The sequence below is a fragment of the Gnatocerus cornutus genome, chromosome 9 (genome assembly GCF_029298725.1).
Source record: "Gnatocerus cornutus isolate USDA-ARS CGAHR chromosome 9, icGnaCorn1.1, whole genome shotgun sequence".
NCBI lineage: Eukaryota > Metazoa > Arthropoda > Insecta > Coleoptera > Tenebrionidae > Gnatocerus > Gnatocerus cornutus.
In genome coordinates, this window is record NC_142241.1 from 13,793,744 (window position 1) to 13,820,463 (window position 26,720).

Below are 26,720 nucleotides of genomic sequence, written 5' to 3' on the forward strand. Positions count from 1 at the left end.
TCTGAATTGTCCTTGTACCAAATTTACAATCATTCCTATACGTGGAGCCTGATAATTTTTTGTTGTGCTTTTTAAATTATGTACTTTCAAACTGCTTCCAACAAAGAAGATGATGCGCTGTGGTGTTTTTCTTTTACAAGGCCCACCGAAGAATTGTAAGCCCAATATCTTTGTTATTTGTGAACGAATTTTAATAAACTTTAGAACAAAGATTATTGATTATTTGAGACTTAAACTGACATCAATTAAACTATTTCAACGTGCAAAATGCAATTTTAGGCAGCTTTAAGGGGAAAATTTATTTAGAATGTTTACAATCACGTTAAGTATAAAAAATTACATCCATCTACTAAAAATTCGCTGGATCCTAGGAAAATTAGTATTTTCTTGAAACAATTTAGTAATGATATCTTTTAAATAACAAATAAAAATGTTGAGATTTTGTGCACCTCTGCTGACGACTCTGCTTTTTGCATTGCTACACATTTCTAAACAATAATTTCCAAAATATCGAAACAACAAACCGAAATTGAGCCGGAATCGGCCTCTGCGGACTAAAAATAATCAAAATCAGTCTATAATAACTTCAAACAAAAAATGTCAAAAACGACAGATTGGAACAAATGTCAGGCAAGTCCAAAATTCTACTCGATTTTGTAGCTTTTTAAAATGTTACCATAGTTTTTCCTCTTTTTTAGAAACTGGACTTGCTAAACGGTTGATTTTCAACGAATTTATTTTAAGAGATTAAAATTAAGACAAATAAAACTAATCTTTTTGAGGCCAAATCAATCAGTTATCATGATTTTTAATTTCATTAAAATCCGTTCATAAATGACAAACATATTGGACTGTAAATTCTTAGGTGGGCCACCTTGTACAGGTTGCGGCGATGAAAAAAACTAGAAGTTAAATCATTAAAAAAAATCAAGTTTCAATTAGGTGAAAAGTGTGACACAATCCTAGATTTTGTGAGTATCTAATATACCTAGTTAAAATAGTTGGCTAAAACTGATGGAATTTTGGACTGAAGTTTTATTTGGCAAGGAATCAAGCAATTGTTGATTTGATGATGTTAAATGTTGAAACATCTGTTAACACATACAAAACAGTACAAAGTTAGTTTGAGTTGCACACACCGACCACACCAACAGAATTTTATTTAGTGCTTAACTATAAAAAGCTTTAAATTGTATTTTTTTCAATATAATCTTAAAGTTTAGTGACGCCCGAAAATCCAACAGTCAAATTCGTGCCTCCAGGAGATAATCCCACCGCCATTTTAATTGAAAGCTGTGATTTACGAGCATGTTATCTAACATCACTAAAACATTTGACGCTTGTAAAATAAACCCATCAGAAGTCCTTGTAGGAGTAAAAAATAACCAATCGACTCGTCTTTTCGTCCAGCGATCATAAATCCAGGTAATTTAATTTTTCCTTGAGTAGGAGTAATTTTCTTGTTAGAAATTCGAAAATCGGGCATTGGCTTGTGTTCCAATTAAGTAATGGGAGATGAACGCCGGCCTTGGAGAAAAAAAATGTTGTCAAGTCAACATTTCTAGGAATAGAATGATTTAATGACGTGAGACGATGAATCCAAATGCGATAAATTTCGTCAGGCAGTTGTTTGGTGCCATTATGTTTTCGGTATTATTAATAAAACAGTGGAAAATGATGGTAAAAATAGAGACGTCCCAGCGTTGGCGCTATAAAAATGACAATAAATCAAAAGCATTTCCTAAACAACAGCAGTGTTTTTCCCCGTGCCCACTTCTTCGAATTTTCGACTTTCCATCAGCCATGAAAATCTCCCGTCTTAATGCACCACGCAATATTTGACAGCGGGGAAGCCGCAACATGAATTTAATAAAATTAACGATAATTTATGACGACTCCTCAGTTTTTGATTTAATCAAATTTGTACCGACGCGATTTTTTTAGGGAATTTATTGCTTTTTTGACACTCGTTTCGTAATTATCATCGTAAGTGCTTCATTTCGTGGAGAGATTTTTCGCGAGATTGTGACCACCGGACGTATAAACAGTTTTAGGTGTCACAAACAGAAATTACACGGAATTATGGCGATTATTAGACACAGGTGAGCGGCCATCTTAAGATCATGAGCACTCTGGAAGAACAAATTTCGTGGTAAATATTTTCGAGGTTCTGCAGATTAAAGATGGAATTTATTGTCCGACATGGATCATGGAAAGTTTAACGTGATTTTATGTTGTTCAACAACAGTAATCCGATTAGAGAAACTTGAGATTTGCAAACTGGTTGCTGCTAGATCTGGGATTTTTGATCAGAAATTGAGTGGTCAAAATCATCTGGAAACTGATCAGAAGCTCCAGAAGTTATAACTCACACAATTATTCATCATTTGATTTTTAATTGACTCCATGTAAAGTCATGAATTATTGATCAAAAAGTAAGAAATGGATTCAAAATGGTGATTATCATTTTATGATCAGTAAATCAAAAAGCTATTTAAATGACGCTTTTAATTATTAGAAATTCATCACACTTAAAAATGGCAGTGGGGATTATCACTGACTCATTCGATCAGGACTGACAAAAGCAGATTAAAAAGAAAATTTACACGGTTTTTGATTTATTGGTCATTCACTTCACGATCCAAAAATTAATTTGAAATTCATTCTAGCAATGTCAGATAAAAGCTGCTGAGATCGCAATTTGATTGTTTAGGTGACCACAACTTCAGTTGATCAAAATAGACCAATCAGCTCGAATTTTAAAAGTGGACAAGTGAATCAAAAATCAAACTAATCAACATCAAGTTTCGAATTTAAAGTCATAATATTCGACTAGGAATTTGAATGAATTCAGCCCACAACAGTGTCATATCATGATCATATCTTACTTCAAAAGTTCAGGAGTGTTTCATTATTTCAGCTTTGATTACACAAGCTCAGAAGACAAATATACAATTTTATTAAAGTGGAATGAAAGTTAAAAAATATGTAGGTTCGTTGAATCCGAATGACTAAAAATCTGACAAAACGATTAAAAGTGACAGAATGCGGTCAAATGACAGGGTGCAATTTAAATTTGTCGCTTGGATCATCCTGAGCTCATTTAAAAAGAAATGCAACTCGGATTCCGTTCTAAAAATACTAAGTTAGCGAAAATACCAGTTTTGACAGATTTTTGAGGCTAATTTTCTGATGACAAAACAAAGTCGAGACAGAAATTTCTGTCCCCACATTCCAAAGACAGATTTCGGTCAAAAAGTTTTTTATTTAATTCCAGAAACTGTCGACACTTGAAACACGAATCTTGCCACCACGTGAAGTAGGCGGTGCTTTTGATGGTGGGACGAGGTGACAATAGTTTTCGTCAGAAGGCGCACGTTTCGTTTTTTTCGGCAGGATTAGTTTCCTGCTTGATTGTTTTTTCGTGTCGTCACTGTTATTATCCTGCGAGCACATGTTCCGCACGTTTGGCGTCCTGCTTGTGCGCAAAGTATCACAGGAAAACTTACATTTCATCCTTTTCGGGCAATCCTGCTTGCGTCTCGGCATTGTGCCCTTTCGTCTCGACGATTGTCGCAGAATGTTGACAACGTTGTAACAACCACTAGTTCATTGTCGGCAAATCCAGCACGAGGGAGATCTCCAACGCTCAAGAATCAAAAGCGATACACAACACAGCACAGGTACTTCGTATACGTTTGAAGTCGCATGTCGCCAATCGCACTATCGTCACCGATCACTAGCAATTGTCACAGCACGCAGTTGGCGCGAATGTCAACGCACGGAACAAGTGAAGAGCGTCCTTCTCGAAAGCAGGGCCTCCGTTGACTGAGTGACTGACAACGCACAGCGCGGTTTTGCCCCCACTACCGTAGACCGAACAAACGACAATCGGCGCAACGTTTCGTCAGGTTGTAAGCGCCGGCGTCTCTCGGCGTCGCTCTTCTCGCTCTCTGTCTGTTTTTCAGGATGTCATCTCTCGTCACCGGCCCGAACACATCTCTCAGCCTCCTCTTCGGGAGCGTTGTTGTTAGTTTGCGAGAGTTGGAGCGTCGGCGCTACGCGCAACTTCATGGTCAGTTTGACAGGTGGGCGAGGTCTTCAATGGGAGACGCCTACTTTATGATCTCGGCCTCTCGTCGAGGCCTAGCCTCGCTACGGAGGCTGCGAGCTGTCGATACACTTGCAACGTGCTTTATTGCCGACTTCACCTGTTGTTTGCTGTTGCTGTTTACAACCAACATGACACTATACACTACGTGCGGAACTTCAACCATAACTGTGCCAAAATTTTAAATTCTGCCAAAATCGAAAAAAAAGGGCATTGGGCATTTTGGAACAGGACTCTGCACTTTAGGGCTGAAGGCTTTCTGAAGTTTGGTACAATTTTAAAACCGCAATATTGCTGGATTTTCAAATAATAGAAACATGCCAAGTCTAATGCTGCCATACATCCAAATAAATGATAAATATTAATAATAACATACATTTTTAATACGATAAATTGCCAGAGTAGGTGGTTCGTGCCATTGTCAAACTTTAAAACCAATTAATACAATGTGACAGTTAAGGGAAAATTGGGACGTCAAAAACATCGAGTACTGATTAAAGCTCTCTAGCAGAAAGTAGAATTCTAGTCCAATTTGAGCTTTCATTTTTAATGCCATGTTTTGTGAATGGATTTTTTTCAAAAATTGGTTTTCAGTTAGCAGAAACATTGTCATTATGGTTGAAAAGAGAGTCAGTCGGTGGAATAGTCAATGCGAATTTGGAATTTGTCATGTTTTGACATGCATGTCAAACTTTCTCTTTAATCTCCAGTATCCACTATCTGCTCTTATTGACGCCACTGCTTTCATTCATTTGATCGAGAGACTACTTGGACTTGTGTTAAATTCAAAACTGAATCTTATTTTACACATTTTGAGATAATATGTTCCTTCCTAAACTAACCAAACACCCGGTATATCAGCGAAAATTTGGTAACTACCTATCCAGTAGTGTAAGTAGGTACCATAAACATGATTAATAAAGAATGAGAAACAAATTATGTAGATACAAATTCTCCAAGAAATATGTAAATACCATTCGTATTAAATTTCAATTGAATGTTTCTAACAACACAAAAACATATCGGGTGTTCAAATAAGTTTTCTTTTTAGAAATCCATGACTTTGTTACGCCCTTTTTAATGTTGCAGTTTAATTCAGACGCTGTCAGTGAGTCTATCAGCAATCAAAATCAAATGTAACAGTGGCAGCAATAATTTTGAGCAATTACGTTAATTTTCCATGGATAACTAGATGGGAAATTTATTTGAACACCCATTATCTAATAATGTTGTAATATGTGGGAATTCCTTATAATCTTGATCTATAATAACTCTCGACTATCAATCGTCTTGTTCAAACAAAGCTCTACGTTTGACGTTTGTTTTCCAGTGAAAATAATTAGATCTGAATTTAGTTTAGTATGTTCAGCGTTGTCAAATGTACCTATGGTTATAAAAAGACGATTTTCTTATAAATGTACACTGTAACGTTCTAAATTCTCAATTTTTGGGACACTCCGCATATCCAGAACCAGGCATGCATCCAAAAAGCGTTTAAATTTAGAGATAATTTAATTTGTTATCAAAAGCAAACTTGTAAACTTTTTGCTTTTTGTCAGATACAACAAATCAGTTGTCAAATTTTATTTATTTTAACATTAAACTTGATGACAGATGATTTCTAATTAACATTTTTTATAAATTAAACAATCGTAGATAAAACATTGTAAGGTACACGTTTAAAAAGTCTCTTCCTGGGATTCGTGGCTGTCAAAACACTCGTAAACTCATGTTTTAAACCATCAGCCACTGCAATTATTAATAACTTGAGTAACTATTTATTAAAAGCAAATTTTTGTAGATTACAAAAACGATGTTTTAATGTACTGATTTTATTTAATCGTCAAACTAAATGCGAGATTGACTTAAACTATTTCAATCAAATAATTGTGCACACTAGCTATGTTTGATTTGTAGTCGCAACATTAGCACCTCTAATTTATAGCACTTTAATTAATAGATAAATTCATTAAGTACAATTAATTGTCATTGACTATCTATAGAAAAAAATTTACGTAAATTTTAAATAATTAAAACTTGTACGAACGGTTCGAAAATTTACCCACTTAATACCTAATACAGAGTGATTAGTTGAATTATTTATCTAGTCTGTTGGTACTTCGCGAACGTGTCTAAACTTGACATAAAAACGGTGAAAACAGATATCAAGACATACGTTAACAGAGAAGCAGCCAATTAGATAAATAATTCAATTGATCGCACTGTATCGTGCGATAAAAAAAAAACTCATCCTCAGTTGGCTGAGAAATTTCAAGTCATGTGTCAGATGATTGAAGAAACAGTCTTTTGTTTCTGTCAAGCAATTTGACTAATTTGACGTTGTTAAACTGGAAATTTTGCGAAAATTTTAATACAAAGCTGATACAAATCATATTAAGAAAAGTTCTCTTATAAAAAATTTTGCAATTCTATGTCGTTTTTATTTAAGCACGTCAAAATTAAAATAAAAATTAGTGTCCAACCAGCAAGTAAATACAATTTTTGATGTGTTTTCTTGTTCAAAAAAATAGGTGCATAATTTCGATTTATAATATTGGAATTAAAACGACAAATTTAGATCTAGGTAGAGCCGTAGAAAAAGCATAATGTAAAACTCACATGAAATGTCCATTTCCCATGAAATGAATACTTCGTTGTACAATATAGTATTACCTACATCTGCGTTGGAAAAAACTGGGACGTTTCAACTAAACTAGACAAGTTATTTTAATTAGAAATAGAACTGGGTTTCTAATTTCCTTTTTATATTAATTTATCTAAAAAAAATAAATAAATTACCATTCCCAGCATTCGTAGAACGTTTCATCAAGATTTTTAATGGAAATGTAATACTTATTAATTACCTACCATAAGTGACAGATTTTTCAGTCTTAAAGACACATGAAAAGTGATGAATGAAGATAATTTTCAAACCAGACCTGCCTTAAAATCCCCGAGTGCCCTAAACGATCCTAACTGTAAAATTTGATTACGTTTTAATAAATTTAATCGTTGCAATGCGGCCATTTAAGATTATTCTCAACGTAAATAGTCAGATCTGATCTCGCCATATTAAAACCAACGACAGCTTTACATCAACTCCCATTTTAACGGCTTCGCAAACACATTTGTTTAACAATTTAATAATACTGACTGACTTGAAATATTTCTGATCACTCGAATAACATTAACAACCAGTTTACAAATGCACTTATACCTACCACGGGCGACCTTAATAAATTCAAAACAACTCATATGTTGAAATATTGGAAGAGAGGCGATTTAATTTAATTAAGATCTATTCACATTTTTTTTATTCAAAAGGAAGCTCTGTAATTTAACATGGTAGCCAAAAATGAGGTGAGAATGAGTGAATTAATTTGTAACATTGAAAAATCCGCTCTCGACACAGTTCGTCGTCACTTTATTTTAATCGTTAATTTATCTCTAGTCGTCGACCCTGATATTTAAAACTATTCAATGATTTATTATCTCATCTCGTCGTGTTCATAATTTTTAAACCACCGACCGACATTGATATGAATATTAACCTCTTTATTAATTAAAGCGGAACACTAAAAACACAGCGATGAAAGCAGGAACAGTGTGAACACAATTTTTAAATAGTTTCTGATAAATGAGAAACAAGTCCCATTTAGTTAATTTAATTCCGAAAAAAAATCCCTAGATTACTAGTGTTACCTCCGTTGCGTGCCACTATGTGGCACCACTGTATAGTTCGATGATGAAAAGTCTGGCGTCACTTTTCTGATAATAAAATCACGTTTTCGTGTCTGAATTATAATAAAAACACGGTGAGTGTGAACAAACCTTTAGTTTAGTACCTGGCACACCACGTCGTGTCGATGTTTCGCTTCATAAAGCTCTTCGTGAGCTTTTTTCTTCAGTTTTACATTCTAACCTCAAACTTGTCATCACTTAGCTGTAGTTTTTATTTAACGCTGTAACTGTAAAGATTTATAGCAATAAACTCCGGATTTGCATTAATTTATCGCCCGATACAGTTTCTGATTTTTCAATTCTATGTTTTTGTTCATTTCCACTTGATAAATTATTAATTCGTGATTAAATTTCGCATTTCGTTTCGATTGATTTAATTTGATTGCTTGTCTGACTGGTAGTTTTTTTTTTAATTAAATTTATTCATGGTTTGTGTTATTGTGAGGGAGAGACACCCAGTGGGAGATTAATGCTCGATAGTTGAGATGTTGCGACTAGGTGGCAGCAGCTGTCAAGTGACAGACCCAGCCTTCTTGATGGTGTGGGTGGAGCTTATCTGTATCGTTTTGTGTAGTTTAATGCATCATGTAATTGTTTTTTTAAACGGACTACCGCGGTTTGGAATTTTTACAGTTTTAGGGGAAACGGAAAAGTTAATCGCCCGATGAATAAATTATTCTACAAATTAACGATCAATTAAAGATATCTAAATGAGTAGGCATGAGCTTATTATTGCGACAAAAAATGTTAATTAACGTACCTACTTACCTTTTTTAAACCAGTTAATGAAAAACTTAAAATGTGATTTAAAATGATAGTTAATTATGATTGGTAATTTAAACTAATCAATCAAGTTTTACAATAAATGTTTCTACTTTCAGACGTTGCCAGTTGTCAAAATTGAGTTGTACTTTTACAGTTTTTAGGTTTTCCCGTTTTTTTTTTCTATTTGATGAAGAATTTTTAATGTCGATTTTCATTCTTAGATTATTTAAAAAAAATGTCGTAGACCAAATATTTGAGAAATTTGACAGTTTTCGAGCAGGAAGCTGACACACGTTCAAAATGCATGGCCTCCTTAGAATCAAAATTTTACCGTATTCTAACAATAATTTTATAAAAAAAATTGAATGACAACAGAAATTAGGCGTTTTTTGAAAATTTTGGGGCATCTTTTCCCGCGGCCTCCTGCGATTTTTTGTTTATTCGTCTGTTTAAAGCGGCAAAGAAATGATAATTTAGTCAACACATCGGCGTCTAATTTGCACTAAATATATCGAACTTTCAACAAGTTGTCTGTTGACTAGAACAGGTTATTTTTGCATTAATTTTCATTTTTATTATAACAATCTCATTAGAGTTGGAACGACTTAATAAATACATTGTAATTACGTATTGCGCTAAGTTTACATAATTGAAATAGAATTTATTGGGTGTAATAAGAAAGTAGGAGTTTAATGAAATAAACGTTAAAAACGAGTCAATTAATGTGTCCATTAAAAGTCGAAAATATGCAGATACGAACCACTTTAATAATTAGTCATTTCCATCCATCACATTAATGCGGCAATAAATATCAATCTTCGAAATTTACTGTGTTGGTAACTATTACAGTAAATTATAAAATCCAAATCCTCAATAAATATATCAAATCGGTTCATAAATCCCATTATTTCCAGCTCCACAATAAAAAGACGGCCCGAATCGTACACAACATTCCAAAATCACATATCAACTAAATTACCAATTAGCATAAATATCACATAAAACCTTAAATCCAGACCTGTCCCCGGTGAAGAACTTGACGGCCACAAAAGGCCTGTCCACCGTAAATCACGAACAAGAACTGGTCCATATGGTAGAGGAGAGGGTACACCTTTTTTCCGTCGATTTTTAGAATTTCGCCGGACGGAAAGATTACAATAACAGATCTGATGACGACGGCTGCAAGAATGCAAATAAGGACCCAAAATGCGAACCAAAATCGCAAGGCTTTTTTTTTATTAAAATTTATCATTGGGTCAAACTGGACTCTCAGATGCTTAAGTTCTTTTGAATGGTCAAGAATTTATTAAAAATGCAAAAATGTTTTGATACTCTTATCAGTTTTAAGTCCGAGATTTGATTTTAAACGGCCAAATGATTAAAAAATCAAAAATGGGTCTAAATTGGGTTTGGAGGTGAATGAAATCCCCCGTTTCGTGCCTGTTTAGCAAGCTTATGATTATTACGATAACGTGATCTCTGACTAAATTGAAAATTTAAAGTTATGTACGTGGCTGAAGTAAATTTTCCATAATCCTGGCTGGTTTGTAATATATCTTGATTTTATGGTGAGTGAGGAATGTAAGCGGTGACGTAAATCAATCTGGTAAATTAACGAACCTGCAGTGCAGTGCCGACTTGAAACTTGATAGAACGGTGGTGGGTTCCACGCTGACCCTAAGTGATAATTTTTCATTAGAGGACTAAAAACTTGAGAAAGTAAAAAGCAAACATCAATAAAAAAGGGACATTTAGTACGTGGATTTTCAGTTTATCTATTGATCCCTCAGTTTCCGTGAAGGTTTCATTCGAAGGCAGCTGTTTGAATCCAAACCAGTCGACGGAGACTAAATTACGCGTTGGATTATATTTGGTTCCTGTCCATAAGTCATATTAAGACTACACAAAACTCGCAATAAATCTGTCAAACGCTGAGGGGGGCATGGCAGCCATCACTGGCTTTTGATCCTCTCTCTCGCCTCTCCCCTTCTTCGTGCTGCTTCTGCTGATGAGGCGATGGATAAAACCGAGCAGGCTGCGCTCACGACATACCTTCGTTCATTCACGGGATTTTTTCATTATACGAGATGTTTGTGGCCACAATACTGTCTGATCATTAAAAATCAGCCAAAAAGGGGAGCTCGGTGATGAAATCAATTAAATTAAAAAACGTCTTCTCCCCCTGACGAAATCAAGTCCAGTACTGGGCGGTGGTGATCCGAAGACAATGATGGATCTCTGAGAGGAAAGCGGGAAGTCCTCCGTTCAATCATCTTCAATTAGAAGGAGGTAACTTCACAATAATTAGCGGGCAGTGTCTGCAGGTCTGATACTCTGACGACCTAAAGTAATGGATCCATCATCCCTGCGGACAGCAATGTTCCGCACAAAAACATCACCTCATCTCATTCCCAACGAATTAGAGGATTACTTTAGCTTGTTTGTCATCACTCATATCCGCAATTGATTTATTACTCCTAACAAACCGGACCAAACTACAAACTTTCTTCCCAGCAGGGTGGAATTTAACTTGAAGATAAAGAGATTTTTCGTGTCGAGGCGAGCGCAGCGAGCCTATACCCATAACCTCCCCGAAAATCCTATATACAGGGTGTCGTAAAATCGCGTCCGCCCCTGTAAAAAGCCTCCCAGTTTCCCTGAGCCCCCTGATCCGTCCACATACAGTACACAGAACAGAGACTCGTCTCGCGACGTTATGTCTAATCGATGCATTTCTGCGCGCCCCGTCTTACCCAACCGGCCATTACGCACCTTAATGGGCCCCGTTCGGCCACAGCAGCAGTCTGTCGCTGTTTTGTTTCCCCCCGCCGCCGCCGATAAGTGCCGCTTAAGATCGTCCCGTGCCCCCCCGTAACGATTTTACCATTACATCAGTCGCGCACCCCCTTTATCACCTCATTATTATTACCAGGCCGACACTTTAGCCGGCCTTCCTCTTACACGGGATTCACTGCCGCCGCCGCCGCCACCGATGCGAATTTCCAAAGGAAAGGGATGCAGGAATTGATGCTTTTTACCAACTTTGCTTGTGTTGACGGCAAAAGTGGTTTATTTGCGATGAGCAAGTTTTGATTGGGTTCAATTAACTGGGTTTACGAGGGGTGAGATTCCCTCGTTCTGGGCTTCTTTCATAATTTTAGTGCCCATTTTGGAACTTTGATCTGTCGGCTCGAATTTTTAATCCAATGCCAACCACAAAATGATTCGTCGAATGACAGCATTTACAGGCTCGATATCATTACGGATTAAAAGGAATCCGGTAATAATAAATCAAAACAAATTACAATAATTATGAAAGATTCCAGTCTCGTGATGGAAATTTATTAGAAAAATAAATTCTGGAAACTGTCGAGTGAAAACAATGATGATGTCAAACATGTTCCGTGGCCATAAAATAGAAAAAGAATAATTTTGTAAGCGAAATAAAACCGTCTTTTGATTTACGGCTCAAGTTACGAGTGCATTAATCTGTTAGATAATAAATCACAATTTTCTTCAAAGTCGAGCCGTTAATTACGTTGGTAATGTTTAATTGGAATTATTCTAATGCGGGGCAATAATTTGCCATAACAAATTAAATAATGAACTATTAATAATAGTTATTAGTATTCGTGGTAGGATTTCTTTTCTAGTCGTTCGTAAATCTTACGAAGACACATTAGTGATAGAAATACGACATAAAGCATTACCTTCGTTATAAAGAATACAAATTGTTAGGTATGCGGCAAACAAGAGTTCTCACATGCTAAAAGCAACCAGTCGCTTTGAACGTGGCTATATTTCACTTTTTGCATTGCTTAGCTTGTAATTAGCACATGTAAATACCATACAGAGTGATCAATCTACGTACATAACTTAACTGCGACTGTTTCGAGTTCTTGGTTTCATCATTTCCGCTGCTTCTAATGAGATATTGCAGCGAAAACATCTTCAAATTTCAACGCTGGAGTGGGCGTCACAGGTTACACGTCAAATCAGTGCCAAATTTCGCACGAGTTATCTACACAATTTTTTCAATTTCAAATAAACGGTGCAAGTTATCCGCGCTCGAAGTGTATAGAACTCGAAAAGCTGCATAAATATATCAATATCCATAATAGCATGTTCTGTAATGACATCCAGTAATAATGGCCCTAAATAATAATCATAGGCGGGTCAATAACTGTGCCAGCGAGGGCTCGCCCTCGTGCCGATTCCTCAAGTCCCTTTGTCAGTCGTTTTTTCCTTAACTTGATTGAACGATCAGGTATTCATGGCAGCATATGTGTCCTCTCCTTGTCGTTCCACCCTCCAGGCTTAATAAAAACCCGTTTCTAGTATCTCCTCTTTGCTGTTAATCAATTATTAATCCGAACTTTACGTTTCCATGCAAGTTGTGCATTCATTTAAGACCTCATCCCCAGCTATGAGACATTCCTATCACGAAGAGCGTCATAACAAGTTCAGACTGAAGCTATTACTCGGTCGCCGTCAAGTTTTGGCTCTGCGATGTTGCAAGTACGATTGACATTTTATGCAAATCGGTGCACGAAGAACGAAACTCGATCACATTCGTCTTATACGAAGGTGTGTCGATGATCTCACCGTGCAAACCTTTTAATCAAATGCTGATGTGGCGGTGACGAGGCTCTCTGGAGGCAGTGGGGCTGTCGTCCGAATAACGGCTTCCACATCGATCGGCAACGAACCAACCCTTCAGCGCCGACACCGCACATAATTACTATTTCATAACAGTGGCATTTTTGCAGGGGATGATCGCCGACTACGACGACGACACCCACTTCTGTCTCAAGTGTCATGCTACCATCATCGGGTTGGATAACTATGTCGCTCATCGGAAGGAAGGTTGCGCGAAGACGGTCGACATTCCCAAGTCTCCTCTTCCTAGCCAACTCCTCCCGGATGACTCTTTTAATCTCAAAGCTGATGATTTTTTCTCCTCTTTGGAACTCCAAAGTAGTGCCAAAAAATTGACTCCTTCAACTTCGGGGAAGAACTTCAGCGGCGTCCGCACAAGAAGCAAAACTACTGCGGTTATCCAATCACAAAAAGACAACCAAGAGATTCCTCAATCGAAATCCGGCAAAAATGTTTGGATTGGGGGTCACCAACTCAAACTGGGTCATGGCGACAACCAATCAAAACTCATAAAAGCCGTCGATAATCTCGAGAGACGCAAAGAAGACCCTCTTAAGATCAATGTATACGAAGAATCGGACATCGAGTCTGAAGAGTACGAATACGAGGACGAAACCTCAGACGAGGATCACGATGCGCCTCCAAGAAACCACACTGGAGGGAAATGGAAGCCATCGTCTCCCATTCAGTGGCATTGGAACGTGCCGCCCCCAAGCCACACTGGCGGGAAATGGAAACGAACATCACCACCCCCTTCCCACACTAAAGGCAAATGGAAACCATCCTACCCTCTTTCCCCTAAAGAAACCTACGATTTCCCACCCCCAACATTCACTGGAAGTAAATGGAGCCAAACCAAAGCACGTCAAGATGAAGAACCCAAAGACGACCGAAAGAAGAAGAAGGAAGAAATCTCCTGTACTGGGGGCAAGTGGAAACCGGAAGCACCCACCCCCACGTACACCAAAGGGAAATGGATACCAACCGACTTGAAGAAGTCGAAGATCACAGACGACTCCCCCTTTCGAAAATCCAGTGGAACTGTTCAATACTGGTGCCGCCCTTGCAACCGCCGCTTAGCCTCCAAAGTCGTGTACGAACGACACCTCAAGTCTGAACTCCACTACAAGAGAACTTTACACGACAAAGAGTTCGATGATCACCTGGGAATGGTCCCTGAGAAGCGGCACAAGAAGAAAGAGACTTTTACTGCAATCACCAAAATCAAAATAAAACAACGCAACCGTAAAAAGATATACGTCAAATGTGAAGTATGCAACTCTCGAGTGACCAAGAACTTGATGGGCAAGCACTTGATTTCACACTACCACTGCCGAAAGGGAGATATTTCAACGGTTGTGGCCCAAAGGATGGTCATTGACCACATCGAGGAGATTGTCCTTCAAAGTCCATTCCAATGTGGAGTGTGTAAGTTTTACTTCAACCACCACAAAGACTTTCTTGAGCATTGGCTCTCCGAATACCACTCATCGCGTGCTGAGTCGCATGCTGGCTACTTCTGGTGCTCCTTGTGTAAGTTTAAGGATACCAACAGCACCACGATGTACCAACACTTAATTTCTGAAGAACATGAGGTCGTGGTGTCCGTCATCAATCGTTCAGTCCCCATTGTAATCAAGAAAGTCACTCCGTTGAAGTGCCAACAATGCGAAGAACAGTTCCTCTTGAACATAGCCTTGAAAAAACATTGTCGTAACGAAGGACACTGTCCCCCGAACTCGAATTTAGTCTGCGAAAAGTGCAACCAAGTCTTCCGATCAAACATCTCTTTAAAACGTCACAGAATGTCGGTTCATGGCGATAGCGTCTTCATTTGTACCATTTGTGACAAGAATTTCACCACTAAAGAGGAAGCACGAGTACACAGAAACAGCAGCGATCATAGATACAAAGTAGAAGCGACCAAAAAACAAGAACGGAAGTGTGATTACTGTCCTGAGACCTTCCAGAGTCTCCAAGGGCTCAAAGAGCACCTTCAAAGCAAACATCCTGAGTTTTACTACAAATGTGGACACTGTGGAACTTCTTTTACGTTTCCTCAGGAGCTGTCGGTGCATTTAAGGACCAAGTCTTGCAGATTCAAAGAGAGCTTCGATGCCGCCAACTCCTGCGATAAGTGTCCTTTTTCTTCGTCTTCTACGTCTGAGTTGCTCTTTCATAAAGTTTTGCACACTGAGCCTCTATTGGTGCATGGCTCGCAGAAGAAGCCTGTCGCTCAATACAAGTGTCCACTTTGCGAAAAGTTCTTCGTCAAAGCATCCTTGCAAGGGCATCTGAGGTGGCATACGAAGGAGCGTCCTTTTGTATGTTCGATCTGCAACAAAGGCTTTGTCCGCAAGAATAACTGGGCTCTTCACGTGAAGAACCACGAGCTGAAGACGAAGAAGACTCCGAAACCAGACCCTGGTAGTCGTCCCTTTCTGTGTTCAACGTGCGGCGCCAACTTCGCAAAAAAGTGAGTTGACCTGTTTACTCTTCATCCTAATGGCGAAACAATTTCCGAACTTTTCCTATGTATAAATCTCGGCTTTTCGGGACCACCCCATCTGCCAGTAAATAACTTAAGTACACATTAGACCGTGGCTCCCCCTATATATCAAAGGGCAAGTCCGGCGGCGCGCAACTTAAACACAACTCTGGGAATTATGAGATAATACGTTAGGCAAATGTCTACTCAGGAGACGTGTGGAGGGTTGATGCTCTCGTTCTGGTCGATGACGAAGGTAACTAGGACGTGGGGGCTGTTTTACGACGAGAAGCTTATAAACGGCCGGCTGCAAATCATGGCGGTGTCACGGGGTGTCCTCGCGGTCGCTAATGCGTGCGAAATGGCGTTGCACAGGTGCGGACATGACAAAGACTTTGCTTTCTGGGGATGGTGCGGCGAGCGCCCCAACCCCATACAACACATTAAACAGCGTCGCCCTAAAAATAGTGTTGAGTTGTCACCAGGAGTCGACGTTCTCTTCCGCCGTCTTATGAAACATTATGTTTTATGGAAGTCATTTGTGTTAGCAAGTGCACGACGGCTCCGAGGTCGTCTAATCCGAGTGAGACGCCCACATGCTAATTCTCGCGCCGCGAAAAGAGACACGGCGACTCGGATGGCAGCTTTTTAACTCGCGACTATTTATCTGCGAAAGCTACACAACGCGCTTCGCTCACCGCTTACCTGCCGTAATAACCACACAACAAATTTATTGTTAATGAAACAGTATCTAAAAGGTATTTATATCTGTTATTATATTTCTTTCTCATTACGCGAATATCTCAGTTAGCGCTGCAACGCCATTTCGGGGCGCCGCAGGGATCCGTTCTCGGCCCACTACTATTCACTATGATAGATCCGCGCGACCGCCCTGTATAATACACCACGTACGCCCCTTTCTGCGAATCGTCTCGGTACGATTGCGAATAGGGCAACTTTACAAAAACACCAATAAATTATGCTATCGAATAAACGATCGAAGAAAAATCTCAATTAAACTCCGTCGATTAATTATGAGCCAAGTTCCGGCTGAGATCGCATCAGAGATGATTTACAGAATCCCGGAGCGGAGCAGCCCGAGTCACTCGCATAAACAGAATGATTAACTGGTTGTCAAACTAAAGAAATAAACGTAATTTATAGGGACTGGAAAAAAACTTCACAAACTTATCAATATCTTGGCGTTAATAACGGCCTCTAATGACGGCAACGTATGTCTTGTGACCCGAACACGCGATGCCCCATGAACAGGTAACGCAGACAACGAGAAACAAAGAAATGAGAGGGTTACTCAAGCTTCAGATTTACCATTTCGATACAAGCGTCCGCAGCGAACTCTGATTACAAAATTTATAAAGACGAGCCTCGTTCAAGCCCAACAAAAGCAGCGGAATCACTCTGTATATCATCTACGGTTTCTGGAGGAGCTTAGCTCGCTGCGCTCGCTCTCTGATTTGATGTTTTCGTTTTGGAAAAAAATATGACAACCCTGCCTTGGCATGGCCCAATTAAGTCGAATTTGGCAAATTACACTCAGCTAATGACCGTCCCGTTTCAATTAATTAAATTTAGGAAAAAAGATAATGAAAGCGTGGCAGCCGCCCCCAATAATTGCTCGAAACAAACGCCAACGAAACAAATTTCACAGACGACTTGGTGCCACCGTTAAAAATATGGTTAATTGGTATAAACGGCCGTTTGCGTTAATTATATTCGTAAGAAGAGAGTTCCGATGATCGCATTCATATTTCGGTGCAGTGTAAAAATTTCGCCGTATAAACATAAATTCAACATTTAATTTGATTGGATTAAGACGCCTCAAAAAAGCTGCGTCTGTAAATCGACGTTAATTTATTGGTAATTATTTTGATACTCGGGGAGAGAAGCTATTACCGTGACTCATCCTTGTGTACGAAGACAATGTTTGCCGCTCTCTCATTCCCATCGCGCATAAGTAGTTTATTAATAATCAGGGGGTTCGCATCAGTTTTATTGGTCCTCGACAAAATATCGTCTAATAAATAAACTTCCAAGTTGAATTTTAATCTTACTTTCGGTTTAATTTGAACGTAAAAACCAAGAAGAGAGACTTTTATGGACACAGCGTGGAGTTCGCCACTCGCGTCTGGGAAACAACCGTTAAACTTTCCTACTTTAGTTTTTTCGCTAATTTAACGAATGCGCGCGAAATATTATTCTGTTTGTTCCACGAATTTTCATAAAAATAAATTCAGAGGGACAACGACTTCCACATAACACATTGCATCGGAAATTGGAAGCAAGCGCAGCGAGCTACGCCCAGTAATAACGAGTGATTTTTTAAAAGGAGGATCGGACATGGTACTCGTTGTTAAAGTTTGCAACTCCAGTTTTGCCAACCGGCGAAATATGGATCTGTTTGTTCCAGTTCGAATTTTTATTAAACTAAATTCGGTTTGCGATAAAAATCCACGGCACCGACTCTACAGACGCTGCTGAACACAATAGCGGTGTAAATCGGACAGTGAGCATTTGCGCCAGTTATTTATGTCTCATATTTCGTACTAAACGTGCCGTAATTAGAGAATTGTGGTGTGCGTGAAATATAGGTGAAGGGTTGGGGATGTTTATGGGTGCTGTGACTGCATTGCCTCGGGGTGCAAGAGATAGTGGGATGGTGCCGCCCCCCGACAACAACGCGAGAGCCTTAATTAGATTGCTGCTCAAAAATTATGTGCTAATAATGTGTATGAAGACATTGCTTTTTCTTTAATTGGCTCTCTTATATTCCGCGACGACTACGGAAGGGTTGTAAAATCTTGTTAAAGCAGTGGCTGGGAGGTAATGACAATTTTCTGGAGAATGCAGACGCGAGAAAATGGGAGTAATTAAAAACAGTACTGTGTCGCCGCCACTGGTTCATCGCTCGCTGCGCTCGCTCGTTTTCTGTGATTCCGTGCGGTTTTTTGCTTGAAGTAGGACTTTCCCAATTTCCTCGTCCATAAATCATGGTACATATCATAAACTCGCCCAGTAATTATCAATAAGCAGCGGCGCCCCGTCTCGTGCGTGCCCTTAATGTCTGGCCATTAACAATATTCGTGTTCGCGTCTGAAATGCAAAAACAATTTCAGGAAGCGTTCCATCCGTCCATAAATCCCAAAAAAGATTTATTCGCTGAAAACAGCAAACAGACTGATTTGCTAAGCCGTCGGATGATGACGCCACTGTCTGCTTTGCATGATCGGACCATTTCTGGTGTCATACGGCCCAGATATATGATAATTGCACTCGCAATGAATGGCCAAAGTTTCGCTGTATCGTCGAAGGAAACTATTAGTGAAAATGTCATACGAAACTTCCATCCACGTCAAACTTGGAAATGACCGCTTTTCGTATCGATCTTGGCGCTCCTTGAGCTTTTTTTTCTTTCAAATGTAATTTTCGAAAACGTCGGCTTGTGGGCGTTACATTAACATTATTTATTGGTCAGAGTCTGATTAACTAATCGGCGGTTCAAGCGATCATCGTAAAATAAACAAGTCGTCGGCCTTTTTCCGACTGACTAAATGTCTCATAATTTGATTCGACTTTAATTAATTTTAATCGGAGGAATGGAGAGAAACAACCGACGAGCTATTAACGGCTGAGTGTCTTCCGGAGACGAGGACATTCAACAGCGGGGGAAAACTGCAGGTGCAAGAAGTGCACGACAGTGCAATTTCTGCACTTGCAATAAAGAAGCTAAAAAGAGAAGCTTAGGATTTCGTTGCCAACATTTTCAGGATCACACCAAAAGATCCAAATATGCTTACAATCAAAAGTGGCTCTCTTTAAGGACAAGAGAAATCTCGAAAACGCAATTTAAAAGTCGTTACTGAGACTATTTTGACTTGTCAGTCTTTATCCACGATACGCAAGAGATGTGCAATAGATATTTACATAACAAGTGTGGAAAGTGACCAATTTCGCACGAGTGTGAATGTAGATGCACGAGGCGTCAGCCGAGTGCAGATATTACACGAGTGCAAGAAAGGCACTTTTCGACGAGTTATGTACACTATTTTACCTACGACCCGTTATGACAGTTCTACATAGTTAAATACCTTTGAAAGTTGTGTTTTCGTACGTCTATTTACGAAAGTAAAAGTCACAAGTGAAGATATTGATATATCCGCACAAAGTTGTCAAAATTAACTTATGTCAAGAGAAACTCATGTGAACCATACTTTAATGTCATTATGATTGTGTTTCAAAACTTCAAAGTTGTTTTTTCATGGCGAATCTATCCAAAATTTAATGACCAAAAGTGTACATTCGAGTAACTGTAAGTAGAATTACACGAGTGAACGGCGAAGGCGGCATTTGCTGGAGAGAAATTCTTACAGTGCGAAATTTGGCTATTTTTTGGCCGATAAACCATCTAAAATGAATTTTTAAGGTGGAATAATCATCTTAAATGACGAAACAACTTCTGTAAATAATCTTTGTTGTGGTAAAAGTAGCTTTCCTGAGCGGGGAGTCTAATCTGACTTTTTACCGCATGGGGCTGCTTTTCCGCATTGATGTGTGAACGGAAAAGTGGGCTTCACAATTGAAAAGGCCAAACAAGCGTTTTTAGGGCTACAAAAATGGCAACATATCCATATCTTCTTTCAGCCCTGAAAACACAGATTTTCGCACCTCGCTGTACAAACAACTATAGTACTTTTATACTTTCCTGATGGAAGGTAAAATACAGTACAATTAGGGCTTTTGTGCGTTTATGGTTTTGACTTTTTAGATTGTCTACAGCAACCTTACCAAATGCCCCCAAAAATATAACTAAGGACCCTCAAATGTGAACCGAAATAAATGTTTTTACCCAGGACAGATAACATCCTAGCAATTGAGGGTTTTTTGGTTTATGGGTCTCTTCAATATACTATTTAAAAAGTCAAAAATATAAACGCACTAAAGCGTATCGTTTTGCTTAACACCCCCAGTTTTATGTAATTGAAATGAAAATTATAAATAAAAATGGTAGCCGTTAGTGTAAACAGGCATTCCTGAGTTATGTTTGAGATCTGGCGCTCGGCGATCATGCGATCTGAAGAAAAAGAAAGTGTTAACAAATACCCTCGTCGGTTAATTACGTTTTATCGCTTCCTGGTGTTTCGTGTGGGTGAGGTCCACGTCGCGGAGGCGTCCTCCCACTAATTACTATTTATCACGTCTCGGTGGCGGCGCAAAGAAACAGTCCCTCACCGTTCCGCCGCTATATCGAATCATGCCAATCTCGCTCTGGTCGGATTTTTAAGCCGGGACCCGGGATTTATTGCATACTTTTAAGCCTCTGGCGGCCGTAAATTTGAAGTCTCCTTTTTGCGGCGTCACCCCGTGATGCATGGATGGGTCGAGCGCTAATGGCCCCCCACATTCGCCGCCCCTTTCGTCAAACTAAATCGATTGATAGACGCAAAGAGTGCGCGAAATTTTTTAGAGTGGAGTATACGCCTGACAAATACCCGCGATCAAGACAAAAGAACGTTGGGAGATGTGGCAAATGGTATCTGTCTGTAATTTCCTCTCGGATTCATTCGTAATTTACGGCGGCTGATGGGCGTTCTACTCAAAAATCTGGACACGGGGCGGCATCTCTGCCGCGTATAAATCTGTCAAAGCGATATTGTATTGCTGTTATTTATGTAGAAATCAACTGTTCACTTCATTCTCATCAATCTAGCTTGCCATGACCGCCAGAACATGGATTCTCCGTCTCTGTTGCGCTCCCTCCACGCAACGTTTTATTACAAATCGAAACTCTATTAATTTCGAATAGGTAGGTAGATATTAGGACCAGATATTCTGATGGGAAGGGATTTGATACCCATCGGGTTCACACCCTGATTTATTATACAAATTCAAGAAAGATGAAAAAATAATTACATCTAAAATCTTGGTCCTTCGAGCCGGATTCGTCCTTAACTATAGCGTTGTCCTGAAAATATCACCTTTTCTTGCAGTTACCTAAATTTTTATGGTAATTTTTCCGCGCGTTCTTTTTTATGACATTCCCATCGTGCTTCTTTGTCGTCCGTTTATAAACAACCCGAGTCGTTCAGTATTTCAGCTTAATCCCTCTCCCATTCGTGTATCCGTTAAATACTCGACATATTTAATACAGAATTAATAACACCAATTAGCGACGTAGCGGTGACATTTCAGTAATGGCCGTCCATGGCGCGGTCAACTCTGATTCATGGGTCTTGTGACAAACCCACGGGGCTTATTAAACAAAAGTCAGCGTCGGTTATTTATATAATAATTTGTTATTAACGACATGAGATATGCGAGTGGTCAGGTGACAGAGTATGGGAGCCGGCCCACTACCGAGCCAGATTACCGGCCCATAATGAGTGACTTATGACGGGGAGATGCTAAGTGTATTCAAGAACCTGTTTATAAATACGCACTGCGACAATATATGTGCACGCCGAGCTAAATGCACCAGCCGAGGTATAAACAAGGCCGTATTCACCTTGTTATTTACCGAATGCTGCAGAGATGCCAACTTTGCGGTTACTGACTCACCGTCTTAAATCTCAATCGAAGGAATTTTCAAACTGAGGAACCTTCCTGGCTGTGTGTACCACAAGGGCGCCTCTCGGGACCAATCCTATTCCTATATGTGTTTCTCATAAATCTCGATATAATGCAGACAGGTGATTGCACATGATAATTAAACCGCAGCAATAAATAATTTACTCTTAGCAAATGTTATCTTCGAGATCATTGCAATTACGTGACTTTAGCGCCCATAAATCAGAATTGATCCTCTCTGCTTCGCAGGAAAGTTCTCCAGCAACATATGACGACTCATTCCGGCAAAACCTGCAAGTGCCCCAAACTGGGGTGTATTTTCGCCGCGAGAAACATGGCCGAATTGAAGCAGCATTTCAAGACGCATTCCGATGTCAGGAGCTTTGCCTGCGACTTGTGTGAATACAGAGGGAAAACGAAGCAACAACTGAAAAGGTAATTTCTGGAAAGAGACTTCGATGCGGGGACAGAACGGTAAATTCGTCCGGGCTAGCCTTAACGTTCCATATATTCGAAATACCTGAGCCAATAAAGTATGGCTCGCACCGACAAGCAGTGTTTAGCAATGAGTTCCAGCTTCGATTTCGGGTTAGATAAGGGCATTAATTACAGCTCGAACTCACCAAAATGTCAATTAATGCGAGCATAACCACACCGACCGCCTGTTCAAAGTGTTTGCTTAATTTATTTATTCAGTTCGACGGTATTCGATCCAAATGCGTGCTGGCTATAAATCCTCGACGCGAACCGCTACTGCTGTTCTTAATTGATCGAACTAGCGCTTTTTTACAGCCATCTAACTGTCCACGATGGCTCCAAGAAGTATTCTTGCACCAAGTGCGCCTTCACGGCGAGGACGCTTACACATTTGAAAAGACATACGCGGCTGCACACCGGATCGAAACCTTACAGTTGTCCACACTGTGCATATAAATGCAATACTTTGGTAACATGACGGAAGAGGAGATAAAAAGGGACTTACGAGGGTTGTTGCAGGAAAATCTTCGCAAACATGTGCTGGTGACGAATAAGCATCCAGGGAAATGTATTTATGAGTGCAAGTTTTGCCAGGATACGTCGTTTCAAAGTAACTTTGCCAAGGAGTTTAAGGGGCATTTGGTTAATCAACATCCCGAGATTTTCAAGACGGGGAGGGAAGCCACCACTTTTATTGCAGGAATTTACGACGAGCAGGAGGACTGCACCGAGCTGGGCGAAGATGCAGAGGCGGACACTCAGTAAGTTGACCGTAATTATAAGTATGGACTTTTTCAAGTGATTCACTTTTTTTACTTTATTATTATTTTCTTCCAATTCCTTTTAAATTTTTTTATTAAAATGATACTTACGAATAAAATGTTACAGCAACATTTTATATACATTGCTATTGATAAAATGTGAATAAAAAAAATGAAATTTTTGTTGCTTGCTCAATTTGCCGATTTTGTGACTGATCGTGTGTTTGAAATGATAAATAACTAGTAAGAAAGTATCTCACAAGATGTTTTGGACAAAGCTACGTTTGCAGTTTACAATTTATTATCAAAAAAACCAAAATTGGATTTCTTTTTAATTTTGCAAAATTGGAAAAAAAGTAGTACGATACACGTGAATAATAGTAGATTTTGTTATACGGCAGAAAAGTGGTACTTTTTGTCGAGCAATTAAATTACAGTAGCAAGGCGAAGCGTAGCGTAGCCGAGCGTATGCAAAATTGCGAGACAGCAAAGCCACTTTTCGGCCAAATAACAAATACTACTTTTTCTCCAAACGTTAGATTCAGTTCCACGACCGACAATGAGTGAACGCAAATTGAATTATAAACATGGATGGCTATGGATGTAGTTGTCATTGATGACATTTACTGTGAAAAACCATTGGTTTCAAAGAGTTTCAAAGTTAAGATCGTGCAAGTGCAAGTGCAAAATGTAAGTCTCAAATAGTACCCGTCACAAAATAGTATATTAAAGAATGTGTTTTATAATGGCCAATTTGGTGCACGAGTTCCCGGTGTACAAAACGAGCCGTAGGCGATCACCAATGCCATTATAAAACGAGTCCTTTATACTATTTTTTCGAATTTGCACCCTTTTTTAATAAAAAAACTAAATTTTCCAATTCTAAGAGTTTTCGTGTTACACGATTTGTAATGGTTTTGTAACCACGACTTGCTACTTGATTTTCAAATTTAATTTAAAATTTGACATTTATTGAGTTTCACTGTCACTGAATTTTGACATAACGTAACCTAACCTCACAGCCAGTATTATATAAAGGACAATTCAATTATATTGATACATTTTTTATTCACGCAGCAATTTATTAAACATGAATCGTAAAATCCAAATTGACCAAGAACTTGAGAGGAAACAGGTGACAGCCAGACTAATTAGTTCTGTCAATTCTTAAAAAACAAAATTTCCTACTTTGAGTTCTTCCTATAAACGACTCCAAATTGAGTACTCTAATGGACCTATTAAAGCGGCAAATTCGAAAAAGTACTTTTTCTGCCTAGGCAGCAAAAGTGTTTCCATGTCAACGAGAGCTTTTCATTACTTGTAACAAAATTGCCTACTTTACTGTCTAAAAACGACTTAAAAATAGTGACTTTTTGTGATGTTTGGAGAAAAACAATTTTTTTCTACGACCCTGTTGAAATAGTTATTTATAGTCGCGTGTGGTAACTTACATTTTACAGCGCGAAATCAGTTTCGGCTACGCCGTCGTGCTTCAATGATTGAGCGCTGTAAAATGGTTAACGCACAAGAGTTGTATTAAACTTTTGGCCGAAAAATTTTAATTTAAATAATTGGATTTTTCAAAATTTATGAGAACTGTCACATCTGACATTTGTAAATTTCATCATCTGTCAATTCTGTCAATTTTGTAGTTGGTGCACAAAAAGTACACAAGATGGCGCTGTATAAAAAACGTTTTAATATTACTTTAAAAATAGAAATATTGTCTTAATTGAGATAATAATTTAGGTAGATTCCACTTTGGTCATCAATCTTCATTATGGTAAAGTGATTTTAATTTATAAACGCATGTGAAGAGCAGACGATTTGGGCAATTTTTACAGCACGGCGTGTGTAAACGTCCAGGGCGCTTGTAAATCTAGTGTTTCCGAAGATGTCAATTGAATGTTAATTTGACGTTTACAATTCATGAGGCCAAAAAGGAACATTTTAGTTCTATGAAGAGCTATATTATGACATAGTTGTATAATGCATAATATACTCATTATATAACACATTTTGGTGACAATCAACTTCAAAATGTGAACTTTTTCCCATTTTGTTAACCGAGAGCTGTCAGAGATAAAACGTTGTATATCATACTTGAACAAAATTCTAAATAATTCTCACTCGCTTATCATATTGTACCATTTCTCTCACTTGTAATATAAATAGCTATTATTCCCTCAAAATATTATCGCAGTCGGCTTCGGCTTTTGTTTCGTGGATAAAATCGAAGGAAAAGAAACTAGATCAGATCAGAACAGAATTTGGTGGAATAAACTGGGAAAAACTAAAAGAAAAAATTGTTTGATGAGGTAAATATTTTCTTTCGTTGTTTCAGGAGCCCGCCGAAGATCATAATCCTCCAGCAGAGCGCGAAGGATCCGGTGGTGGGCGCGTCCACGTCCAAGTATAGCGAAGAAGCCAATGCCGAGGAAATCTTCCCCATGTACATAGTGTCCAAGAATGACTCAGTGGGCGACAATTTAACAGAATCCTGGAATGTGGTTGGCAGCTACGATGTCGAAGAATCAGGTGCTTTAGTTCCTTTCAACAGCGATAATGTCCTCTTCCAGGGCCACTTCTAAGTTCTAATGTAAATAAAGACGTTGAAAAAGTATTATGTTAATTGATAGTTGAAGATATTCGCTTGCAAATGAGTTTGCTCGTGCAAAATATGGAAGCGAAATAATGAGAGAGCAGATAACGCTTCAACTTTACGAGCAACTAAACATCGCTCATAGTTTTCATTAATTAAATTTTATGTGTATTTATGTCTTTACTTGCGCGTTGCTTCTTTGATTCGTTGTTATTGGTTGAAGGGTTAGTTTGAGTTTGTTTCGTTGGCGGATTCGTCGTGGCTATTGTTATGTATATGTTGGTGGCGGGGGGCCAACTTTGAGATCATAAATAACCAACCGAGATTCAAGCTACACATATAAAATATTTGATTCTCATTCGCCGATTGTTGGTTTGTTCTGTCAATCAGGTTCTAACAGAAGATGGGTCGGTTGTATCCCACTGAGATGAAGGCGGGAGAAAATGGAGGACGCGAGAAAATTTTTGAATTGACTTTCACTTGAACACCCGAAATTGCAACGGCACGCGTGCATGTGCTCCGCTTCCATCACTC

The 26,720-nt window shown here is 38.8% G+C and overlaps 2 protein-coding genes across 4 annotated transcripts in view; one reads left to right on the forward strand and one right to left on the reverse strand.

Moving 5' to 3' along the window:
- The window catches only part of LOC148169005 (protein tiptop-like), a 58,927-nt gene extending 54,910 nt beyond the window's left edge, over positions 1–4,017 (reverse strand). The window contains exon 1 of the mRNA XM_088044620.1: positions 3,510–4,017. Within this exon, the coding sequence (XP_087900746.1) occupies positions 3,510–3,549 (40 nt within the window). The 5' untranslated portion in view covers positions 3,550–4,017. The remainder of the gene's footprint in view (positions 1–3,509) is intronic.
- On the forward strand, positions 295–26,207 carry LOC148169006 (uncharacterized). Of its 3 annotated transcripts, none has more exons than XM_088044623.1 (6): positions 295–1,425; positions 13,387–15,752; positions 22,596–22,781; positions 23,139–23,292; positions 23,343–23,584; positions 25,929–26,207. In XM_088044623.1, exons 2-6 carry the CDS (start codon positions 13,390–13,392, stop codon positions 26,173–26,175), a joined length of 3,192 nt encoding a protein of 1,063 aa, XP_087900749.1. In that variant the 5' UTR covers positions 295–1,425; positions 13,387–13,389; the 3' UTR covers positions 26,176–26,207. The 3 variants fall into 3 exon arrangements, with proteins under 3 accessions (XP_087900749.1, XP_087900748.1, XP_087900747.1); XM_088044622.1 differs by lacking the exon at positions 295–1,425 and adding an exon at positions 7,839–7,926; XM_088044621.1 differs by lacking the exon at positions 295–1,425 and adding an exon at positions 13,057–13,135.
- The last annotated feature ends 513 nt before the right edge of the window (positions 26,208–26,720 follow it).